The sequence below is a fragment of the Pseudopipra pipra genome, chromosome 4 (genome assembly GCF_036250125.1).
Source record: "Pseudopipra pipra isolate bDixPip1 chromosome 4, bDixPip1.hap1, whole genome shotgun sequence".
Classification (NCBI taxonomy): domain Eukaryota; kingdom Metazoa; phylum Chordata; class Aves; order Passeriformes; family Pipridae; genus Pseudopipra; species Pseudopipra pipra.
Window position 1 is genome coordinate 27,191,634 of NC_087552.1, and position 25,836 is coordinate 27,217,469.

Genomic DNA, 25,836 nt, shown 5'->3' on the forward strand with positions numbered 1-25,836 from the left:
TTTGGATTTGCGCTGAAAACAGTTCTCGTAAGAGAGAGATGTTTTCATTACTTTGCTGAGCAGTGCTTACACAGTGTCAAGGCCTTTCTTGCCTCTCACACCACCCCACCACCAGGGAGACTGGGGTTATGCAAAAAGCTGTGAGCAGACACAACTGGGATAGACGACCCCAGCTGACCCATGGGATATCCCGCAGCACATGTCAGCATGCTTAGCATAAAAAGTTGGGGGGAGAAAAAGGAAGGAAGTTTACATTTGGAGTGATGGTGTTTGTCTTCCAAGTACCCATTACACATGACGGAGCCCTGCCTTCCTGGAGATGGCTGAACACCTGCCTTATTCAACCGTAAGAAGTGGTGAACAAATTCCTTGGTTTCTTTACTTGTGTGTGTGTCTTTTGCTTTAGCTATTAAACCACCTTTATCTCAACCCATGAGTTTTCTCACTTTTACCCTTCTCATTCTCTCTCCTATCCCAACTCAGGGGGAGCGACTGAGCAGCTGTGTGGGGCTTAGTTGCCAGCCGGGGTTAAAGCACATATTAAAAGATGTGGTTTTTCATTGTCAGTGCTTGAATGAGGTTGTATTTGACAAGAAATCCTCACAACAGGAATGAAGCACATCCCTGAACCAAAGGCTTGTATGAAAAAGAACCAAGCTAGAGTTGTTTTAATAGTTGATGAAAATTCTGTACACCACCTCTACATAAGATTGAGGTTTACAAGATGACTTCTTTGTACAGAGGGGAAAATGATCAAACTACAATAACCAAAATAGCCAAGAACGTTTACAAAGAAAAACTTTTAAACTTGAATGTTCTTTGCAAAGCCATTTCGTGGTAGAGCTCAGAAGTGTGCATCTATTTAAAAATACAGCACATCAGAAAAACTGGGAAGAATCACTGCTATTCTGAGTGTCTCTAACTACCAAGTAAGGCATACACATTTTCAGTTTTCAGAAAGCAGTATTTTTCCTTGAAGAAATAATGGACAAAGGAGTTATAAATAACTGTCTCTAATGAAGTGTCAATAATAAAGTGCATTTTGCACTGTACTTACAATGTTGACTGATGATATGTTTAATGCTCTGCTGTCACATAGTATGATAGGAAATTTTTGCTCATATAATTGTAATGCTGGATCTTTCAGACAGTTTATATTTAAACTAAGATACAGTAATAGCATAAAACTTTTTCCTAGTGGAAAGTTATGCTTAAGCATGATCTTGTCTCATAATTGTCTTCACTGTCTGGAAACAATTGAATCAAATTATTAAAATATTGTTTTTCACAGGTCATAGATGAATTATAAACCAGGCAGAATTCAATGTCATATGAGCAATCCTGCAAATAACCTTCCACGGACTATCCAACTGCAGTTTTCCATTGTACAGCAGGTAACCCATTTGAACCCAATGTTTAAGGGTCAAAGAATCTCTTCTGCTTTCACTTGTCTTTGAGAAAGCTGTCGATGAAATCAAATTAATAATGCAAAAGCCTAAACATTCTCTGAGGAGCACTCTTGACATCAGAAAGATGTTTCCATGTTAGAGTGGGTCTGTCCTCCAGAAGAAAATGTCATGTTTTGTAATAAAATGTATCGACAATATTCAGGAACTATTAATACATGGATACTGGTGTCTCTCATCTGTCTCATCACAAATATTGCAACGAACTTTGCTATCAGTCATTACAGAAATAATTGATTTAGACCACAACAATTCAGACACAAGTCATCTTGTTGGAAAGCCTGAAGATGTGCAGGTGCCCAGCAAAAACCTGAAAACTCACAGCTTAGACTGCAATCGTAACTGCTGTTATGAGGTGAAAATAAGTAGATATGGCCAAAATGTTTGTATTCTTCTCATACAATGCAATTGACAGTGATGAAAGTAGGACACCACTGACAAAACAGCTTTGCTTGCAGAGAATAAAAGCAAGATTTGGGCACTATTTCCAGTCCACTAAAGTTTATAATGAAACTGATTTTTTTTCCCCTCTTTTTATACATAGACAGGTATCATTCTGACTACAATCATACTTCAAAGCATTGTGTAGATGAATTTTGACAAGAGGGTCAGATAACTACCCTTATACTGCATCCAAGGCTTCTTGAGTTTTATGGCATATAAAATCTCTGTATTCTCTGTTTAAAGTTGGAGCCACTAACAGTCTAAGAATTCCAGATGCGGCTTTAAAGCTCTGTTTTCTAGCTTCCAGTGTAGTTGCCTTTCCCCCTCAACTTCAAAATTATATCAAGATGAGGTTTCTAGGGGAAACAGCTCTGGAAATACTGAAGGCATGATTCTGGCTCACGTGCATATGTAACCTCCATAGAGAACAAACAAGTGATTTTAATAAAGACTAAATAATGAAAAGCGACACAGGTAAAAAAAAACGCTAATACCACAAGAGCAGACACAGAGCTTGCAGGAGACACAGAGAAAACCCTTCAATGGACACCTCAAAATCCTAGTAAAAATCCAGCTATATTCATAATCAAAAAGTTTTTTTGTGAGTGAGAAAGCAAATTTAAAAGAAGCACTGGTATTCCAGCCCTCAGGCTTTCTTCAAGGTAGAACAAAACAAATAAGCAAAAACCTCTGCACGGTCTTCCTTTAAATCACATTTACATCACACCTGTTTGGCTGCTGGCAAGGAAATCTCTTATCCAATGAATTCGCCATTGAAGGCTTGAAATTTCCCCTTTGCAATCTAGCTTCTCAGCTCCATCATTACAAAACTAAACATTAAAAAAAAAAAAAATTGAACAAGTGTCACTATTTTCACTAACAGCATCTAAATCATGCATTTTGGTAAGCAAGATCAATTTGTATAGAACAACAAAATACTAATTCTTAGCTATGGTTGCTTTCATTCTAGCATTTAATTTGGCCAAATCACTCCAGGCTGAAGCTCCTGGGTTTTTTATGGGTGATGGTGAAAGATTTTGTGTCAGGTTTAAGGAGTAGAATACCATCCCTACACATTTCCTAATAGTTTTCAAGCACCACAGTAAATTACACTGCTACAGATGGATAAACAGACATACTGCAAAGTCAGATGAAGATTCAGTTTCAATCTTAATTTTTCCCGTCAGTTCTCCTGTACTATATGAAGGAATAGTTTTTCCTTTCCCTGTCTTTGGAGACGGTCCCATAGATGCAGTAAACTGATCTTCTGACTCACAGGGAAGCAGAGATGAGAGCTTTTTTCTGTTCCTACAACGCCTAGCACAAAAGATCAAAGGTTCATGACCAGAGATACAAGGAATGATGTGTGCGTGAATACTGAAAGTCACACACACACACACAGTTTTTGAAGGTGTCAGCATTTATAGGGAATGGCAATAATACACTGATTAGCACCTAAACTGTTGGGAAGGGAAAGGAATCTGGTCTTCACTGTTAGTATTTGTTTAGGATGCTCAAAGTAACTTTTGTTCCTTTTCTAGTGTGGAAAAACAATAAGTTTAACCTCTGACCCATTTGGGAAACTTTTTGAAATTAAGGAAATATGAAATGCAAGGGAGGTCCAAATTCAGACAAATCACAGTATTGGCTACACAGGCCCTGGTAGCCTTTTTCTATGTCCAGCAACATCATGCCACAACAGCCCTTCATTTCCTCCCCCTCCTGACTTCTACTGAATTATTCCAGATGTAGAAGCTTGATTAGCTAAAAAAAAAAAAAGACTTGCTACCTAGTCTACATTCTCTATTTTGCATCTCTGATGCATTACTGAGTTACTACTGCTCAGATTCCCCACTGAAAGAGAAAAATCAGACAGAAGTCAGCATCTTCAGCATTTATCTTTACATCACAACCTGAAAATCCTTACCTGAAAAGTTACCCTGAATGTTCATATTAGTCAAAAAAGGCATACAGAAACTCACATAAGAAAAGATGAATTCTCAACCACGAGGTTCTTTATATAAAAAGTTTCCATTTTCCTAAGTTGCTCATGGGTACTGCAGGAGTCATTTCACCTAGGAGAAGCAGCAATTTTGTAACATTTATTTAACCTTAAGGATTAGGGTTTGGTAATCTCCACCTACCTCATTTACCTTGTAATTTGAAAAGCTGGATCCAGATTGTCTTTCTATCAGCCATGCAGATCAGGGGTGTTACTACTTCCATATATCACAGGTCCCCTCATCACAACTATTGGCAATGAAGAAATGGGACTGCACACACACGCGATTCGGTCTTTGGGATTCTCTGCGGATCTCTTTCTGCATTCCCCTTTTATTCACACTCTTATGTAAACAGCACCTGGTGTTGTCTTTCAGTTAACCAGAATTCCCAGGATCTTGCTAAAGTGGTGTTTTGATTCCACACATTCACACTCTTATCATGTTGTGACTGTTTTCAGTTGTGGTAAAAACCATGCAGACCATGCAGATCGCTAAGCAGTGATCCATTTTAAGAACACAGCACTCCCTTTGTCAAAACACCAGTCAAGGTTGACCCTCCTTTTTGGTTCTAAATAAATGAATGCAGGTGCAGGCTGACTCAGTTTGTTCCCACAAGAACCTTCCTGCCATCCAAAAAATCTAGATGAACACATGCTTCCTCCAGTAGCAACATTCTAAAAGCAATTTTGAGCTGGTTCCTCATATACACACTGCTTAACGACAAAAAAATAAGTGTCTGTGACAAGGATGTAAGGCTAAAAGAGGTTATGACTGTTCCACTGATTACCTGCAAATGCCTGAAAATATCCCAAAAGGTCAGTGTTACTTCACACTTGAAAAAGTGGTTTGTTTACTTTTTTTATATTTTCCTTTAGCAGTTAATGTTTCACATACTGAATTAACCAACTTCAGGATTTCTGAAGAATCCTAGAACATCATATGCTTTGTCTTTCAAGAAAGCAAAGCTGACTCAAAAGAAGACTATTCTTTGCAGACCTTGAAAAATAGCCAGAAAATTAATCTCCGAACTAAGCATTTTTACCACAGGAAATGCCAAGATCTAAGGATTTATTTTTTTTTTATTGCAATAATTAAACATGAATTTAAGTTTGGTCTTTCATGCTTTTTTAAAGTTGTAGTAGGCTGAACAAGTATATCTAGAACCAAAAACTGGCAAGTTATATCAAATGAAGTAAAACATTCCCTGTTGACACTTATGGCAGCAAGCATATACAAAAACAATATCTGAATTTTTTGACAATTCAAAGTGAAAACTAGACATTTTATTTTATTAATTATGGCCATCTTTACAGGTCCACAGCAGAAAAGAATCACCATACAACACAATGAACTCCAAAATTAAGCAAAGAAAGCAAAATTTTAATTATGCTACATAAAAAAAAAACCAACCTTCTTTTTTTTCATTACATATAATGAGAAATAAATTTTAAGTGCTTCTGGACATGACTTTGAGATAAAGATGAGGACACTTTTACAGATGTTTTGAAACTGACTTTACTTTTTTGATTTATAGATAATCTATCCATAGTTAAGGGACTAACCATTACATTTTGTCCTACAAACTACAAAACCCAGACACTAGTCAGCACTTTAAATAACATATGAATGAGCTGCATCTATTTAAAAGGTGCAGAACTCAGGACAGAGGCAGTAAAATATAAAAAAAAATACAAGAGTTAAAAATCCTACTGCAAGAAGATCAACTGTAATAAAAGAGAAGACATTAAAACCAGCAGCTAGTTAGGTGCCAGGACATAATAGAACCCATAAGGACAGGCAAAGAATGATGCTAAGTTAGGAAGAAAGAGTCTGTTTTCAGAGAACTTCCTGACAGACACCACAACAAAGCAACATGAATGGTGACTGTGTGGTCCCCTTCTCGTAAATAAATCAGGCGTCAAAGGTTGATCTGCAGCTAATAAGAGGCCTAAGCCTTCTCCAAGGATTTGTAGTATTCTGTCAGCACGGTCCAAGCCTTAGGAGCCATGAAGCCTTCCGGCGGGTTTTGTCCTTCCCGAGCCAGCTTGCGCATGCGGGTCCCCGATATAAAATCAAAGTCTTCGTGGCTGAGAGAGTAGGAGTGGGGGCAAAAGGAGGGGGAAAAAAAATAACATACTTTAAAAGCAGGCAAAGTTGCTCATATTCCTTCTGCTTTCTTGATACTTTATACATTTCTTCTTGTGAGTATAATGCTGTATAGCAACTATAATTTCCAGACATTTGCCCCATACTGCCAAGTAAATCCCAAGAATATACACCCCCTACCATATTCAGTGTAGGTAACTCTTGAGGTTTTAGCAGCACGGCCCAACTGAACTACTGTGGATTGAATTCAGTCTGTCCTTCCATTGAGCCTGGCTTGTTCTCTGTGAGGAAACAGAATTCCTGTTGAGGGAGAACCATCTACTCTACCTACTGTCTCAGCCCTTTGTCAAAGCAACAGCAGCCATCCTGTTTTGCACCTTGCCTTGCCATGGCAGGAAACCTGCCCTATGAGCTGATTGAATGTACCTGTGCCGGTTGAAGAAGGTCATTTCAGCGCCACCTTGAGAATGAGTAAAAAACAGCATTGCACCAAACCTTAGTGACGGATCAATGGCAGAACAGAGAAAGCAAAAGACTCAGAATCTAGAGGCAAGCTCCACAACTGAGCCATTGCAAGACACTGAGTACACGTATACATATATATACATATCAATGATGTGGCACATACAATTCAAAATAAAGAAAAAAGCAGGGAAATAATAAAAATACCTTCCCCTAAAGATGTTTCTCCCTAAGAATCAGAATTCAGTTGGACAAATGCATAAATGAGCACAGATCAGAACTGTTTACCATTGTTAACATAAGAATCTAAATCATTATCATTAACTTTTCAGGTATGTGGTCATCAGCAGCAAAAGCTCCACAAGTTAAATTACTCCTCACAGGACTGAGACAGTAAAAGCAAGACAAGAATGCCAGAGTTCTATCAAACACTCCAAAGGAAAAAATTATGTATTCTTAAATTAAATAGCAATTTTACTTACGCCATTCACTCAATTTGCAGCATGTATGCATTACTCATTCTTTACTTGTCTGTTTGAAATAAAAACCAAGTATTGATCTCAGATGCACATGCCTTAGACAGAAACAAGAGCCAAGTGTGCATATCAGAGGGCAGAACTTGGCTCTAAGTGTTGGTCTACACTCAGTAGGGTATGGCAGTTAGCAAGATGCAGAAAGCATTCCACAGTTCCCTCTCAGAACACCACTAGCCCCATAACTTTTTGATTTGCCCTCCCATACGTGTTCTTTTCTTGTTGCTTTCAATTTAGGACTGTGGGTTCCTGAAGTGTCGCAACAAGGCAAAAAATCCCTACTGTACTTCAATTCTGCAAAATACGAATTATATAAAAATGAAAACGTAAGGTTGATGTAATTCCATGGGAGAACAAGTTGTCACTACTATTTATAACATTAGAAAATTTTGTTCCTTAGCAGAGAGATGTCTGCCCTTCACTAACACTGCCTGAAGGTAACTTGTGTTCTTTGCAAAGAACTATTTCTATAAAATATATATGAGGAAGTGATAAGCCTGGTTAATTCTGTTAAAAAAATACCAAGTCTTCAAACGATCTGTAAAAGAAGAGTAAGGTAAGAGCTATAAAGTTTCTCCATGTGTGGTTTTCTCCTCAGTGTGGTAGCAATACCAAAGTTTGAGCATTAAAAAACAAAAAGGTGCTTTATACTGTCCTTGTCTGCTAAGTTTTCAGAAAACCACTCAACTTCCTCTGGTGCCCTACAAGTGAAATAAAGGTACTAAAGTTAGATAAGTCATGTAAGTCTGTTTCAACAGACAGTCAGTAAGACAATTCCTTTAGCCTCTTCCTACTCCGAGTAGCACAAAAACCAGTTAGGAATTCAAAATATCAAGAAAGAGAGAAACACGAAAAGAAGCTAAGGAGATCTACAGAAATTATAAGAAAATGAAAGAAAATAATGAGTAAGGACAATCTCAGAAATATAGTATCTTCAGCACCTCATAATATTTCTAGAAATGTTTCCAAAATATTATTAAAAAGTACAAAAGTACTAATGATGCCCACTCATTATAGCAAACTTCTATTTTGAATGGATTTTTCTTTATAAAAAAAATAATTTTATTAGTAATCACTAAAGTGACTCGAATGGAGCTTTGGCAAAATATACTGTATATATTTTTTGCCATTTTAAAAATTACGGCATTTACAATTTTCCAGTTTAATCTCTGCTTTCATATATAAAACAGAGTATTTGAATAACCACTCATTGTCTTTACTAATGGCAAAAATCAAATCTCTTGAATACCAGAAACTGAGATTTCTGCTAAGCAGAAAAACCTTATCAGCACTGTCACCACTGTGGTGGGATGTGAACCACAAGCATTTTGAAATAAAACATATCAGTATGAGTAGTTTGCTTTAGCAGAAAGAGAAGACAAAAAGAGTCATCAAGTAATTCTGTTCATAGTGGATTTTGAGGATATTAAGAGATATCCTGTATAAGACGGATTTGAGGGGGAAACATTTGACCATTAAAGACACTATGAAATATACATGCCAAAGCCATACAAATTCTTTTCTCAAGTCATATTTGAAATTACTCTCAATGAAATTTAATCCAAGCCTTTTCTGAGGATGGGATTTAAGTGCTTTTGAAATTTTTATTCAGTGGCTGCTGGAATTAATTTTCTTTGAGCCACACTGTATGCTAGTAAATGCTTGTAACATTGATTTGACCTTTTACTACCAATTGAGTTTGAATAGTACTGACATAATACTTTGTGTCAATGCAATTAAAAGCATTCTCCAAAAGAAAGAGGTAAAGAAGGCAGAAAGAAATCCTCAATAAAAATTTGTCAACAGAAAACTAGTCCTGAAACATATTACATTGAGGACTGGTATTTACTCCCTGCCATAGCATCCTAGGACTCTAGTACTCTCACAGTGTGGAAAAAGCTCTTAAATTTCCTCACTTACGGAGGACAGGGTGTCATGGGTAGAGTAGAAAATACATAAGTCTGCTGAGCTCTCATACATCTAGCAAAAGGAGAAAAGGAATCTTTTCTTACACTTCAGATTGTGCCCTCCTTCCATACAGACAGTATGCATATAGACAGCCACAGGTGCACAGGATAGTATATTTGGAAAGCAGTAAGGCATTTATTCAAAATAACATAGGAACAAATCTCTGCTGCTAAATAATCTTCAAACTGTTCACAGTAACTGAGCATTGGGCTCAAAGAACACTACAAACCACACACAGAAGATTAAGAATTCACAGACCAGTTCTTTCCTTTCTTTCATTTAAAAAGACTAATGTTTTATTCTCTTAAATGGATTTCCCTTTTATTTTGTGAATTTGGGAGTTATTTTACTGTAACACCACAAGTGACCCCAGCAACCATCAGAGCTCTTTGTGCTTTACAAGCTCAAACACTCTTAAGAGTAGCGTGTGAGGCTAAGATTTCAGAGACCTCACAGTTCTTGTAACATAATGAAGATATCACCAGTTTGCAAGTGGGAAATGACTGCATGAAGATGTCCACAGTCCTACAGGAAACCTCCTCTGCTGTATCTCTGAGGTGTCGATACAGTGATTGAAGAGAATATTTTTTCCACTTCAACATTATGACCTACAAGTTTAATCTAAATATAGAACATACTACAAAATAGGTTTTTCATTTGGGAGCACTGAAGATCAGTCATAATCTTTGGAACCCTAACCTTCTGTTAGAGTATTCAGCACTGTACAAATGACCTTGGAATTCCCATTTCCTGTGGTGTCTAGTGCTCTCAAGGTCTTAAGAAATTACTCTTAAACACAAGACACATGATAAAAATACAGACCATTCATTCATAGTCTTGCCTATAAATTAATTTTTTAACAAACATATAGAAATAAAACAATAATATGATTTATTCACCCTGGTCTGGCTTCAAAACAACTGTCATCTTCTACTCAGCTGGCAAACTTCAGATCTGATTAATTCTTGGGACAATTCACAGCCTCCTTATCTGGGGTCCAGTTCTAACCTTAAACCCTTTTTAGAATGATTTTCTCTGAATTTAAATTTGCCTTTGTAGCATTAAGTCATGACTTACACCACAACTCCTACAGGAACAGAATCTTGTCCCTTATAGCGTCAAGTCTTTGATATGTCAGTCTATATTATGCCTTGGGAATGAATGCCCCATGTCATTGAATGAACCTGCAAGTGTCAGCAAGGTTTGAATCCTAACTCATCATGAACAAACTCCTTATGAAATTAGAACACAATATTGTGATTAATATTAACATTTGCAAACCAAATCCTTTACCTGCTGTGAATGAAATTCCTTTCTGACCAGCAGGAGAGCTCAAGTCTTCTGAGGTCCTGCAGTGTTTCAGTGTATCCTAAATTAAGTATTAATGGTAATTGAGGAACCGCATTTCACATAACTAAATTAAGGAGAACAGTCAAGTGTGCTTATCTCAGCCTCCCACTATCACTTTAAACACCAAACAAATTTGAGAACAATATGAACTTAGTTGGAGCAGCTATCCTGTAAGTATGATTTGATGGTATTAAAGCACTCATGGCAATCATATTAAAGGTCCTGAGAATAAACCACATAAAGTTAAAATCTCTCTTCTTCACAGGTATCCATGCTTCATGAACATTTTACAGAAAGCATGAACAATCTGCTCCAGTCACCTTACTTATGGGTGTCTTTTAGCCAAAATGTTCTCATCAGTTTTCTTTCAGGAAAAAAACACTGAAAATTTATTTCCAGACACTTCTGTGGCTTTTTTAATTGCCAGACTAATTTCCTTTCTAATTGAGTTTTTTTCTCAGCAGCAGTCTGTGGTTGCATTTTATAGGACTGATCTTCCGTAAAGAATTGGGAATTTCTGCTCACAAAACCAGCCACTATTATTAAACCACCAATCCCAAATTACACTTGTCTGTGGTAACGGTTTGTGAGGCCTTTTTGGCTGAAGAAACACACTAACTGTTTTTCTGAAGGAATGTCAGCATTGGGTTGGGATTTTTTGGAGAGTGGGGGTATTATTTGTTGGTTGTTTGGTTCTTCCACTGTTGTCTTTACACTTCACTCTGTCAGTGGTTTACAGGTCAGACATTCTTTTGGAATTTCTCCATTATAACTTGAATTCTTCCTATAAACTTTTCCAAATCATATTTTGACACTATAGATCCAAAATTCTATGAAATATAAAACTGTAAAAACTTGAATAAAGACTGTAACAATATTCATACTAGTTTTTATATGCATTGTTTCTTCAGAATTCTATGCAAGTGGAAATGCTCAAGCTTTCCACAGAAACTTAGATTAGGTTTGCTATCTGAATTCAGCAACAGCAAAAAGGGCAATTATTTTTTTTTATTATCATCATTTAGACTAAGGGGAAATAAAACGAAATTATCTCTACATGTGCTGCTATATATCACTTCAAATGTATTCCTCAAATCCCTTTCCTAGATCTTAGTTTTAGATACACTTTTTTCAAAAATATGTTTTAAGATTTCAGTTTCATGAGGTGCCAAACCTAGTTCTAAGATGTCCAAGAAACAAATTAAAACTTGTGCTAGCTTCATGAGGTAAAATACAAATATGATTTCAAGTCCCTGGTTATTCACGTCCTAACATTCTAAAGGGTGACTTTATTTAAACAATTTATACTAGTTAAGTTTTGTGCATCACTCTGCAAATAAAATTGCTGTGCTGCTATTACAAAGGCTTTTACATCAGTCTTTTCTTACCCCCTTTCCTCACACATGATTATCCCTGAATGCAACCAGGATGTTTCTGCCTTTCTTTACTAACAGGGGCACATGTAGATTTCCCTTCTTCCAAGTGACTTCATCTCAAACACAGCACCACAGCAGGGCAGCATGAGGTCCTGACACACAAACTCAACAGTCATGTTCTCCAGACGGTTCCCAAGCAGATATTGGGTCTATTAGGGCAGCACACACTCTGAAGGATACTAATGGAAGTGAGAAACAAACTGAACTCTAAGATGAACTCCACAAAACTCCGCTTGTGTGGACACCTCTGGGAGCTGGAGGCCTTAAGCACAATAACCTCTTGGAATCGAGGCAGCACACCAGAGAAATTAAGGGCCTTTGTTACCAATTTGGAGGCAGGGCCAGTGTAGGCTTTTTGGTACTTCCCAGGCTTGCCACCAAGGTCATGAGCAGCTCATCCATAGCGAGGTATCACACAGTTGCCCAGTATCTTCTGGTATGTAGATGACCAATGCCTACTCAGCATCTGAGCACCTACCACCACAAGCATACAAGGAACGCTATCAGCAAGTGTTACATCTTTCTCATAAAGGCTGAGCATGAATGTTTAGGGTGTTACAAGCAAAGAACTCTCTGCCACTACTAATTCTGCAGTCCCAACTTTTCAGACATCCTTCTGGCAGTTGGATCAAGGTTCAGGAAACCTCTCACCACTAGTCAAAGATCCATCCTCCACCATCCCTACAGCTTGGGATTGCCTTCAGAAGCAGAAAGGTAATTCACTAATATCATCAAAGAGCCCAACTGCAATAACCTCTGCATGTCTTTGCTGCCAAGCCAGGTGTGGTGCAACTGCCAAATTACAGAGGCGCTCAAGTTAGCAGATGGTGTGTATTATGGTTTCTCAAATGCACCTTCCCAAATGGAGGAGCATAGGGGACCTGAAAGAATGGATGACCACATGGGGAAAGAATAACTATATCCAGCAGTTAAGACACACAGCTCAGCTATAGCTCAGTCCAAGAGAAACCCACTTGCCATAATCTTTCGTACAATCATTAGTGATGTAAATTCTGGAACTACTTAGTTGGCTGTCAAGTCTCCAAGCCTCAAAGAATTGAAAAAGGTGCAATAGAAAACAAGTTACCCATTTCTAAAACAAGTTACAGCAATGCTTCTGTGCATACAACCTTCTCCCCCCAATTTTCAAGCTGCCTTTTTCACCAGGAAAGTCGTGAATATTTCCACAAACATCCCTATTTCACATCTAAGGGTCTTCCATCAGTACTGACCCTTTCATATTTCCAGGCAATCCTCTCTTCCCTGCCATTCTCCTTAGAGTCAAACATCACATGGTCCAGGGCTCTGCCACATTTTCAGCATTACACAGATTATCTTGAAACACAGCCAGCTGCACCCACCCAAGCTCTAACTGTCTGGAGCCTACCAGTGTTCTGTCTCTAGCAAGCAGAAGCAGTAAGGGCTCTCTTTCCAGGGAGCCTGCATGTGTCCACATTGCCATCTAGAGGATTGCTGCCACATCCCAGTCCATCTACCAACAGTGTGTAGGGTACAACAGAACAGGATAAATTCCGTCAACAGAAGGGCAGAACTGCACACTAGTAGCAGCATGGTCCATTTTCCATGACAGTTACAGAAACAGGGAAAAAAACACCCAAACCAAGGCCTCATAGACGCAGTGAAAGGATGAAAGGGTGCACACGATGCAGCCTGAAAACCCCGGGACACACAATGGTCTTAGGGCATCGTTTCACATTATTATTTAACAGAGAAAACAGCTATTTGTCAGCCCCTCTTGTCCACTTTCTTCTCCATGTTGCACACTCTCATTGCTTTTCTTCCCTCATATTTGATGCACACCTGACACGTGAGGAGCATATTTAGAAAGATAAAGCAGCAGAAAGATAATCTTAACATTATAATAAATAGTAATATTTTTCTCTGGATTTAGCAATCTGTGCCACTGTGTTCCAGAATTAAAGAAACTCCAGTACCTAGGAGAGGTGAGTCTTGATGTGTCAGCTAAAGTTAAATCAGGTAGTTGCACTGTGAAGCAAATAATGCTGAAATCAAGCTGCATTCGTGATCTAAAACCACATCTAAACACTGCCATGTTTGAGCAATATGAAATTAATTATAAACAATTCTTTTATGTGGGCAGGGGGTAAAAGGCAGCTGTTGCTCAAAATTTTCTTAAAATGAAAATACAACTTACTGATTAGAGTCATAATAATCCATGCATTTCTTTTTCTTATTATAAGCTGCAACCCTGAAGGGTACAATTTCCAGTGCTCGGAGGCCTGGAGCCATTGTCAACACTTTGGCACCGTGGGTTGGTTCATACAGATCTTTCCCAGTGTCAGGGTGTGGCATCCCTGCTGGATCTCGCCCTACAATGTAGAAGTTAGCTCCTGCAACCATCCGTGATCTGCAGTGCCACTGAACCTAAAACAGAGACAAGGGAAAACAATTAACAGAAGAAAATGCTCAAAATGTGAAAATGTGCATGCGTTCTATATATTTATCTATATTCCACATTTTCCCTAATCAGACATGATTTTTACTATGAAGCCATAACAAAACAAAGAACCAATTACATGAATCACCATCAAACTTACAGCTAAAACATACTATTCCCCTGTTTTATTTGCACAGTAGGTGCTCAAAAAGTTATTTCAGCACAGTGGAACATCATGGCAAGAAAGATGGAGCTCATCTGTTTCCTGGCTCAGTTCTTCCTGATCTCACCCTCCATCTCTCTCCTTTTATACAAAACAAAAGCAACTGCTTTTGGAATCTTGGTGGAATCTAGCTTTATATTGCTCTAGTTTACTCACAGCAATTTCTCTAAAAAAGCATCCTGACCAACAGATAGCTGACAAACATTGGAAGAAAGACAAGATAGGCTACTTTAACACAGTGTTCATGAGTAATCTAATCAACTTGCCTATATATTCAAAAATTACCCATGCTTAGCATTTTCAACTTGTACATGTGGCAAGGATGTTGTCCAAGGCAGAACTTTAACACTTAGTCTGTATCAATATGAAGACCCAAAGGACATATAAACTAGGTATCTAGTGCACATGAATGCTTGGAATAGGTTTTCAGAATATGAAGACTGACTATTTATATCATAAGCTTCCAAGATGAGAACTGATAAAGCAACTCCAGCTTTGGTAACTATCTAGTCATATTTCCACAATCACTTTGGTATTATTTGATGCTAACACTTCTATATGAAGTGGGGAGGAACCAATGTCCGATTCAGAAACTTAAGTCTTATTCAATTTTTGCTTGGATACATCAACTCACTTGCACATAATATTTGAAGTATTGTAAATACAGAGAAAAAATTTTTCCATATTACTTGGATGCATGTTTCAAAATGAGTGGTTTCATAACTAACAACTTGGGTTTTACCTTTTTTTTCTTATAGTTGAGTTACTACTGAAGGTAAAAAAATATATACTTCAAAGGAAATTCTACACATGGACTCTTTAATCTACACAAGTATTTAATCATCAGCACCTTACAATCAAAGAAACACTTTTAAATTATTTAGAAATGCATCTCTTTTATTAACTACGGCGAGAGGATTTTTTTCTCCTCAAGACTGTTCAAAGTATTTACTAGATAAAACTGTTAGAGATGCTATACTTATGACAGTTTTTAGACTTACCATGTCAGAGAATGTTGTTGGATTTTCTTAATTAATTTCTGTATGTAATATTTTCAATACCAAATTTAACTGTACAGTACAGGAAAAGCAGAATAACTATTACATTATTTTAGGAAACAAAGACTCAACTTCAGAAGATGTCAATATGCTTTCATACTAGGAAGTATTTCCCTAAAAGAAATGTCACACCATCTATATGATTTAGTATCTGCCAAAGAATACTCAGAGAAGAGTTTTAAAACCAGCAAGTATATAACAGTGGTTTCTTATATATGCAGCCCTACCTTCACACACAACTCAAGGGCCTACCCAGTAACTACATAATGTAAAACAGCTTCACAAGTTGAACAATACTAAATATCTGTCAAAACATCTGGCAAGCACTAAAGCAGCTCTCTGGGCAATCTGTTCCAGTGCTCGATCACTTGCACAGTAAAGAACTTCATCCTCATGTTCAGGTGGAACTCCTGTGGGTCAGTTTCTGCCTGTTGCCTCTTGTCCTATTGCTTGGCACCACCGAGAAGAGCCTGGCTCCATCCTCCTGACACTCTCCCTTCAGACACTTGTAGGCATTGATGAGGTCCCCTCTCAGTCATCTCTTCTTGAGGCTGGACAGGCCCAGCTCCCTCAGCCTTTCCTCACAAGAGAGATGCTCCAGTCCCCTCATCATCTTTGTTGCCCTACACTGGACCTGCTCCAGGAGCTCCATGTCTCTCTTGTACTGAGGAGCCCAGAACTGGACACAGCACTCCAGATGAGGCTTCACCAGGGCTGAGCAGAGGGGCGGGATCACCTCCCTCAACCTGCTGGCAATGCTCTTCCTAATGCACCCCGGGATACCACCGGCCTTCTTGGCCACAAGAGCGCACTGTTCTTGTCCCATTTCTATACATCCATACTACCTCAGAATATATTTACTTTCCTAAGCAGGTAAATTTATTGCATTTTGATAGAGTTTTCCTTTACAGAACTGTTTCTTTTCTTCCAAAGCACTTATCAGGAATGTTAAAAAATAAAAAAACAAAAATGCTAAATTGATGCTTCTGAAACATGTCCATTAAGATCTTTACAGACTGGAAAGCCACATCCACCCTGCAGATAAGCATATTAACAGCTGCTTGTTGCTTTGTAAAGCACTTGCACTACAGAAACAAATCTAGTACCAATGTCTTTTAAATGACCTATGGAAAATTATTAAATAAAGAATCTCTTTTATAACTTGAACAAACATTACTGTCAGAATGTATTCTGAAGTCACTGGAAATATCATGTAAGTTAAGAAAAAACTTCTGTTCAGAATAAGGATTGTGGATTTTGTTCCTTCTCATAAATACAGGAATGAAGTAGAAAATCTCTGTTAATTCTCAGAAAAGGTCTGTGGGGAACTGCACAAGATTCCCCACAGTAAATCGCTCACATGCCTCAACTAGAGCTGGGCTGCAGTTTTTTCTCCGAATGACAAGGCAGTGCAAGCTCTGTTTGACCAGTCAACCGGCCAGCAGAAAATAAGTGACACCTGTCTAATTTAATTTCACTAAGTAAGATCTCCTATCTACCAAAAAGCTACCACAGAGTTAACCTCTGAGCCTGGTCAAAACTTGAACTTCTGTGACTCAAGGTGGAGCAGAGGACAGAGGAAAAAAAAAAAAGACAGAGAATAAGATGGAGAATCAATATCCCCTAGAGGAATTGACCTCAAATGAGAACATTTATTCTTTCTGCTGTTTCCCACAAACCTCTAGGGATTCCAGTCCAAGACCTGGCTCCTAAATAAAGTGTTGTCAAGGAGTTATTTCATACAAAAGCCTTGAAACAATTCTCCCTGAATTAAGTTTGCCAAAAAATAAACAAAGACTGGTTTTTGTTTAATTTGTGTATAGCCCTCCAACACACCAACTTTTTGCTTAACAGTCATAAAACTTAAGTACCTTAGCACTGAGGACAACCATTTGTTAAGTTAACAGATCTTATAAATCCTTCTGAAAAAGACTGTAAAAAAGGAGGAAGGATTAATTTATTATTATACCCTTATAACTGTAAACCTAATATTTTCTCCCACCATTTTCAGCAAAATCCTCCAATATAGAAGTTTTTTCATAAAAGAATGTTTTGGTTGATGACAGAAAGAGACTTGGCAATCTGGTTTCCCAAGGAAAATGAGTCTCCTTTCTCTCCAGCAAAAAAACCCCACAAGACACAAACATCACACATAGCACTAATACTTAAGTGCACTGTCAAAAGGGTTTGGTTTTATTTTCAACTCTCGATTTATTTACCTCAGTTGGTCCAGCGTACATCATGGGGGAAGGGAATATAGCTACCACTGTTGTTTCTGGATTCAGGATTCCCTCCTCCAGGACTGCAGCATGTTGCTTCATGCGCCACATCAGAGGAACATCATCCTCCTTTGTCCAGCCTCCAAGAGGATGCAAGAGCAAAACTGGGCGCCGGTAGCCACGTTCCAAAAGTTGCTTGTGGGTATCCTGCATTAAAAGAGCATGGCCATTGTGCACCGGGTTGCGTAACTGGAATGCAAAGACAGCATCTATGGAGAAAAAACAAGACAAAAGATATAAGAAAAGCAAGTTATTTTATTAGGAGTTGTACAACCACAGAAAAATATTCAGTACAATCTTTCCTCTGAATTTTATTAAACAAATATAATAGCAATAGTCACGAGTCACTGAAACAATGCTAGCCTCAGTGGCAGCAGCAGACGTTTGGATAAGCCTCTGCAGGAAGAAACAAAACAAAAAAAATGTACTTACCGGCATTCATTTCCTTGAATTTCTGCCTTAGTTCAGCTGGAGTGAGACGATATTGATCTAATCCATCATTCCAATAAATACGATCAAGGACCTGCAGATCTCCACCTACAAGCCAGTTCCCTTGCTCCATAACCATCTAAGAAAAGAAAAAAAATTCCTTGTTAGGATTAATTGTCAGCTTCTCATGAGCTTCAACATTGCAATGGGAACACATCTTTACCAAAGAAGTGTTCCAGGTTAATTTTATTTGACAGTTGCAAGTCAAGCATCAATATTAAAAAAAAATTTTAAAAAAATCACAGTAACATAGTCCAGACACATAGGAGAAATGCACAAATCCTCAGCAGGCATATCCTCAGCAGGCATATGCCTTTCTTTCAAAATTAAAGATTTTTTTAATATGTAGAAATGCAAGTAGCCAGTATTCTTAACCAACATCATTACATTACAAAGATAGTGTTTGGAAAGCCTTATATATTACAATTTATTTAGTTACAATTTTTTCTTATTTAATTACAAAATATTAATACAATGAAGTTGGCACACTTTATGATCAAAGCAAATACAGCTGCAGTATCACCCTGTAATTCACAAGATTCTGGTCAGCAATTAAGTAACAAGTAAATAGTTCTGATTAACTACTCATCCACTTTAACTGGAATAAAATCAGAATCTTGGAAGTAATATGGCTTTTGGATTTGTTTCATGGTAGCACTTTACAGAAGCAACATATGTTGTACACTCACTACAATTCTTTTTATATCTTTAAATATCACCTCACCCTTTATCAAAAACTAATTATGGCAAGCTGCTTAACATATTCTAGCAGTGGCCTCAGAAAATTTCTGAGGATGCATTTGCTTTTGAAGATTGAACCACAAAAAACTTTCAAGTTTCATATACAATCCTGATTAATTTTTTAGCCTTATGTAATTTAAAGATGACAACAAATGTTCATATAGCAGAAGACACTACATACTACATCCAGAAAAAATTAAGAGTGGATTTTTCAATTTATTTCTGTTTGAGATAATGAACCTGCTGGAATTAAATGCTGCTACAGTAATCATTCCCTTCCCAAAGAAAATGCCAGATTTTGACATCTCACCAAGGTGGAGGGAAGGTGCATTAATGATATGAAGATGAGAAATATCTGCACTACTGAAACTCTCAGGTATCCAAATATTTCTCATTAATTAAAAAGAGACACCAAATTTTTGTACTGTCATGATACTACTATAGACCCCAGTACAGACATAAGAACATAATTCCTCATCTTCTACATTAGTTTCAGGCATGACATTATTGCATTATAAGAATATATTCAAATTTTGACTGCATGAGATTTTCTTAGAATTTCTTAAATTTGTGTTAGGTTTTTAACAAAAAGGTACTTATGTTCATCATCACAGAACACACCAAGGGCTTTGAAAATCTTCTGTTAGTCATATAGATACTTTTGGAACATATCAAAGGCTTTCCTTTTTCAAGAGCAAGGTCATTATTTGAGGCTTGATTTCTTTTTATCTAATTTTAAGACATACTTGTAAACAAAAAGATACTACAGAGAAAAATGGGGAAAGAAACATATTTTGGCTCTGCAGAGCTAAGATGCAACATTTACATCAGCTTGCATAACCAAACACAGCGTTGTGATAAGTATGTTACAATTAGAACATTTCAGTGTGACATACACATAAGGCCAAGATAAAAAAACATAACAAACACAACGGAGGGGAAATTACTCCCCAGAGAGTTAAATGATGAACTCTCCAGGAACAGGGCCTGTTTCAAAAACATCTACACCAGGCAGGTCTCACGTGTTCCCCATGAAGGCAGAATAGAAGTTTTCTATTCTTCACAATGCATATATCCGCTGATTAAGGAGCTTTGATGATGCATCTGGCTGCACAAAGGGATGTGTTTCCTAGGCACACTGGAGGGCAAAGTTCCCTCTTCTGTAGCACAGATTCTGCAGTGAATTCTAAATTCATTTCATCTGTACATATTGACATTAGATTTTCACACTAAGTGCAGACTATTCAACAGCTGCATAGAAAAAAAAACAAGACCTTTGTTTCCGCTAAAATATTTTAATTAATTTTCAAAGTAGTTTTGTTGTCTAAGTACATCAGTCACAGACACGAGCTTCACTTAATTTGCAGCTCCACAACAGTACAGCTCACAGGAGCAGATTTTCAGCTTTTAAACACACACCTTGATATAGGGATGTTCCTTGCATGTCGTTCCCCATTGCCTAGCACAGCGTTCCTCTTTCCTGTGCTCGTAGAATTCGGGATTACGGAGAATGGCAACACGGCAACCTTCATACACCAGCGCAATTGCTGTACACCCGTCGAGTCTTTCTTTGTCTTCTTGAGTAGCCGTTAGCACTATAGGCACTGACAGATTAATAACTCCCCCTGCAGAGGCAAAAAAAAAAAGCTCTTATCGTTAGTAATGGTCATCAATGATATTATGAAAATCTACCTAATCTAACAAGCTAATTTTAAGGCTGTAAGTGTACCACACAACAGGTACTTCAAGCACCTATTTTAACAAGGGTTAAAAGCAATGTTTAGAATGAACTCTTGTATAAGATACATGTGCTATAAAATCGAGCAAACACTGAGGTTTGAGAAAGGACAAACACAGTACTGAAAACAGCAAGTACTTATAGCTACACACAAGTATTTAGACTGTAAGGATACTGTTTTTTGGGAATCTCAAATTAATACCTTGCTCAAGAATCTATATAGAAGGTAGAAATACATAAATAACATTTTTAATCGTCTAAAATATTAGGCAAGATTGCTGCTGGAGTGGATAATTAGTAAAAACGAAATAGCATACTCAGTAGTCATACTTTTGGTCCACAAGAAAAATTCAATGCGATAGAAGCAGACAAATGTACCAAGTAGTTGGCATACATAATTCAACTATTTCAAAAGGTGACTTTTGCTGCTTACTTAAAACTGTATTCAGATGCAAGCACATACACCTCAGAAAAAAACCTTTTGAGTTAGGCAAATATTTTGCATAGTTTGTCCAGCTGAAAGCTTACCAGCTCCTTTACTTCTAAAACTAAGTCAGTGTATCTGAATTTCAAGGTTATGCGTCATCCTCATTTTTAAGCATCTACTTCACTACCAGATGCTGGAAGTCTTGTTTTTCTTGACTACAAAAGTGATATTTGAGAAACTCAGTGGAGTAAATATTGTAAGTCTCGTATGAAGGCTTGCACTCTAATGAGCATACACTTGTTGAATGAGTGCAAAACTTTTGGGTGGCCTCCAGGAGAAAAGTCATGAAAAACAAAACTAGCAGTCCAAAAGGATACTGCAAACTTTAGATCCAAAATAACAGGATGGCATTATGCTGCCTAGAATAGTACAGAGAGACTTACAGAAAAAGGCATTAGAAAATATAGGAGGGACAACAGACATCTATATCATAGAACTGAAAGACAAGTGACTTTTTTTTCTGCTATTTGGTCTCTAGCAAGAGAAGACTAATGCAAAAGGAAGCATGGAGACAGGAAGAAGGCTGGAGTAAAACAGAGCCTTCAAAGAGGAATAAATACAAAGTGACAGAGGATCACAATCAAATTCCAAAACCTGAGAACGTTATCACTTATTCACTACCTTAACTAATGCTTGTTCTTAGCCAACCGGTAATGCAAAATAAAATATATTCATTTAAATCATCACAGGATAATTACTAAGTCACAGTAATTCAATTATTTGTGACAATTGTTCATATTCAAGCCACATCCTCAAATTCTGATTTCATACTTACAACAGCTCCAGCATTCAAATCAGTTTGTTGTCCTCTCTTGTCTTTACTAATACAGAACAAATCTTTTGGCACACAGAGCTAAACAGCAACTAAAATGCAATTCTAAGTTCAAAAATCAATTTCTTCAAAACAAATTAGAAATGTGGATTTTAGAATTAAAAGCTTTTCATAAATGAAATCATTTGAAAAAGTAGAATTTGTAAAGCCAAAAAGACAAAACATTCAAATTCTAACACAATGGTAGCTATAAAAAGAATAAAGCCATCAAGTTTAAAACTGATTATTATCATATTCTATGCTCTTACCCCTGATCCCGGTTTGTGCACAAGCCTGAAATTGTGTTACCACACCATCACTAAGAAGCAAAGCATGAACAATATTTTAGAGGTAGGATTAGTCTGCTTGATTCTACAAATGGTGTGTTTCACCCTACCATCAAGGAGACAGTCAAAGTGAAGGCACTGTAGGTATTCTCTCTCTCTCATAAAGCCATTCAGGGGTGTTGCCCAACCTTCTGCTAGCACTTGCACCCACTGCATATCCACCTTGTAAAGAAATGGAGAAACAGATTTAGAGCAGGTAAAAGTTGTTGCTTAATTACTGACAGGTAATACTCATAATCATGTATAAATCATAACAGATCATTATTTAATCCTAAAATGCAGGATAGTATAAATGCAAGATTTCTCAGTATTATAGTTTTTAACCACAAGTAATTCAAAGTTTCTACAACTAAGGAAGAAAGAACAATTTGCTCCTCACTGTTCACATTTTTGGCTATTTCCAGTCTTACACTGGATCAAATTTCCATTGGTTAAAAAACAAACTAACAAACACACAACAACAAACTTTATCTGTAAATGTTTAATAAAGTTCATCTTCACAAAATTAGAGAGTCCCACTTGCCTTTATTTTTTTAACAAAGATAACTAAAAGGCTAAAAAAAAGAAACAAAGAAAAATAAAAACAACACATACAATTACCACAAAAATATCAGAATTATGGGTCTGAACATTAAGACATCTAATCTTAAAACAAATTAGAAAGAAATTTCTTTTTACATAAACTAGTGATACAATCCAGAAGCAAAATTATCTCTGGAGTATTACTTCATCTAGTTCAAGAGATATCAGCTTACAGAGAGTTTCCTTCCTTAGCACTTAAAGAGTCACACTACGACTTAGTGAGTGGCCTCTATTATTTCTGCATGTGCGCTACTAAGACTTGGTCAGGGCTTTGACAAGGACAGACTTTGCTTGTGCAAGTCTCTTTTGTGAAGAGCATGACTAATTTTATTACACCTTTTAATTTATGCTGAGGCGAGTGCAAAACACAGTTTCTTCCCAAGCTTAGGTTATATACTTGCTTGATATTTAACAAGACACTGGTTGGGGGTGGAGGGAGAAATTATTTGTTTCTCTAGATAGGGAGTAATTCAGAATGGGACACTACAGAAATTTAATAATGGTGACCTTAAGTATTTATTGCTCATCAGAGCAATGAATAGTTTTACAGACACATATATGAAAAGGATCTAGTAAAATTCAGTGAAAGGAAGCATTCGTAGTAGTAAAAGACTAAGCAAATTTTAACACTATTTACTTCAGTGCTTAGTCTAATCACTGCAGATGCTCAGCTCTGAGCTTAGTCACCTCCTAGAACAAATGTTTAGCTTTAAGTTCTAGTAATACTGTCAAAAAGCCAACGTAAAAACTCATGCATTGTATCTGTGTTAAGGTTTAGTTCTTCAGAAAAAGGAATGAGGTAGAATAGAAACACAGCCCGAAGCAGCTTCAGCTAATTTATCCAAATTGAAAAACAATGCATTAACCAAAATAAGAACAGGGTTGATCAAGCTGCTGCATGCTTTTCCACAGTCTCTGTGCTGGAAACCAGAAAAGTAGCATGAACATGTTCTAATCAGAAAAAAGCAATAAAATAGATCCAATCATCTCTCTATAGACTTGAGCTTGCAATTGTTTGAGCTCAGTATATATATAAAAGGTTACTGTTGTTCATCTGAAGATTATCAACAAGAAGAATCAAGAAGCAGTAACTGATTTCCTTCATATTTCTAGGCAATTACAATTCAAAATAAAATGGTTTGTGTAAGTAAACTGGAAAAAAAAAAAAGCAATCCTTCTAGAAACAACTACTCATACAAGATATGCCAGGCATATCCATGGATGAGTGGGGGTGTGGAAGGAAGTCACTCTGAATGTAATCTCCAAGGGTGGGATAAACTAAGTAACGTTATACCAGATATTATTCATGAAATTATGCTTTCTCTCCAGAAGAGGGAAAAGGTATATCAAGATACCTTCTGTAAACAGCACAGGTATTTCAACTATATCTACTTACACTAACCAGCAGATTAGGCTGTCTTTCAACTTTGGCAATAAGACAACTGAACACACAATACCTTATTTATTTCCAAGGTTAACAGAGACTCAGCATCTGTTTTGGCCAACTGTAGCTTGTTTTCTGGCACGTAAAGCTCTTTCACCTCATAAGAGGCATCCACTGGTACAATGTCCTGTACAAAAGGAATAAACAAAACGTTTGCTCAGAATGTTTCTTGGACAATGAACACATGATCAAGAAGTAAAATTCTAATGATGCACTACACAGTAGCAAGAGTTTATACATTATGCAATTTTTACTCATTTAAAATTCAGCACTGTTCCAAGATTATGATACATAACTAGTTACTCAAGCCAGATTGGCTAAAGTGAAACATTCTGACAAGATTTTTTTCTAAACCTTAAGTAACCAGTATAACATTTACCTAGTAAATATTTAACTATTGGATTGAGTGCCATTTTTATGACTTATTAATGCCTACATTATCTACAAGAGAAAGCCCCTTCTCAACAGAAAATTATTAATACAGAAGTACAAATTAAATGTATTTCCTACAGTTAATGATAACACCAGTATCCTAATCTATATACTAACACTTAGAATATTTAAGTGTGAAGCTATCTGTGCATAGATATGCAAGGAACTGAAATCTAGCTTTATGACCAGAATATCAATTTTTTATTAAAAAAAAATCAGTTTTCCTCCATGTGTATTAAACAAGACATTCTCGCTCCACAGTGCTCAAGACTCAAGATCTTACGCTTCTCATAAGATATGAACACAAGGATAAAAAAATAATTAAAGAAAAGGACAAGGCCATCACAATAAAACTGTAAAGAGTCTCCTCCCAACAACAGATGCCTTACTAAGTCAAAACTCAGTCAAGTGTTCCACTGACGTTCAGTAGCAAAAAATGACTGAAAAGAGGCACATGGTTCTTTTTAAAACACATTTTTCAATGTGTTTGTTTTGGAAACCTTTGTAAAGTAATGTGGTTTTTTTTGAGAAAAAAACCTCACCCTTACAGCAGAGTATATACCAACCCCTAAAAACACACAGTTAGCTCAGGAATTTATCATATTTATCAGACATCAGGCACTACCTCCATGGAAAGTAAAACAAAGGGAGTGGGATGATGAAAGCAAGTGGGAGATAAAATGACTGCAGGAGTAAAAAGATGTGGTGAGTCTCACTGGCTGTTAAATAATTCGTATCTCCAAAGACAAATAAAAGGAACACGAATTAAACCAGCATTTAGAAAAAGTGTTTTATAAGGAAAAGCTCAGTCCATTACATATCGGACATATTTTGGAGGCAGATTTTATTAGACAGTAATTAGACAGACTCCTGCCATAGCAGTAAGACCAGAATCAAATGAAGGTGTTGCCTCCTGTAAGGAACAGTATAATGAACGAGTACACATTATGCTGCTTCACAGAAGATTTCCCTCTGGAACCTATTTCATTACCATGCTAGAATGTCCTAATTTTACAAA

At 37.0% G+C, this 25,836-nt stretch overlaps 1 protein-coding gene across 1 annotated transcript in view; it reads right to left on the bottom strand.

Moving 5' to 3' along the window:
- Positions 1 to 5,174: 5,174 nt before the first annotated feature.
- Positions 5,175 to 25,836, bottom strand: part of PAPSS1 (3'-phosphoadenosine 5'-phosphosulfate synthase 1) — a 39,725-nt gene continuing 19,063 nt past the window's right edge. Inside the window, exons 6-12 of the mRNA XM_064652062.1 lie at positions 24,400 to 24,513; positions 22,411 to 22,522; positions 20,397 to 20,602; positions 18,180 to 18,315; positions 17,688 to 17,956; positions 13,945 to 14,174; positions 5,175 to 6,000 (exon numbers count right to left, since the gene is read on the bottom strand). Coding sequence (XP_064508132.1) covers positions 5,862 to 6,000; positions 13,945 to 14,174; positions 17,688 to 17,956; positions 18,180 to 18,315; positions 20,397 to 20,602; positions 22,411 to 22,522; positions 24,400 to 24,513 — 1,206 coding nt within the window. The 3' untranslated portion in view covers positions 5,175 to 5,861. The remainder of the gene's footprint in view (positions 6,001 to 13,944; positions 14,175 to 17,687; positions 17,957 to 18,179; positions 18,316 to 20,396; positions 20,603 to 22,410; positions 22,523 to 24,399; positions 24,514 to 25,836) is intronic.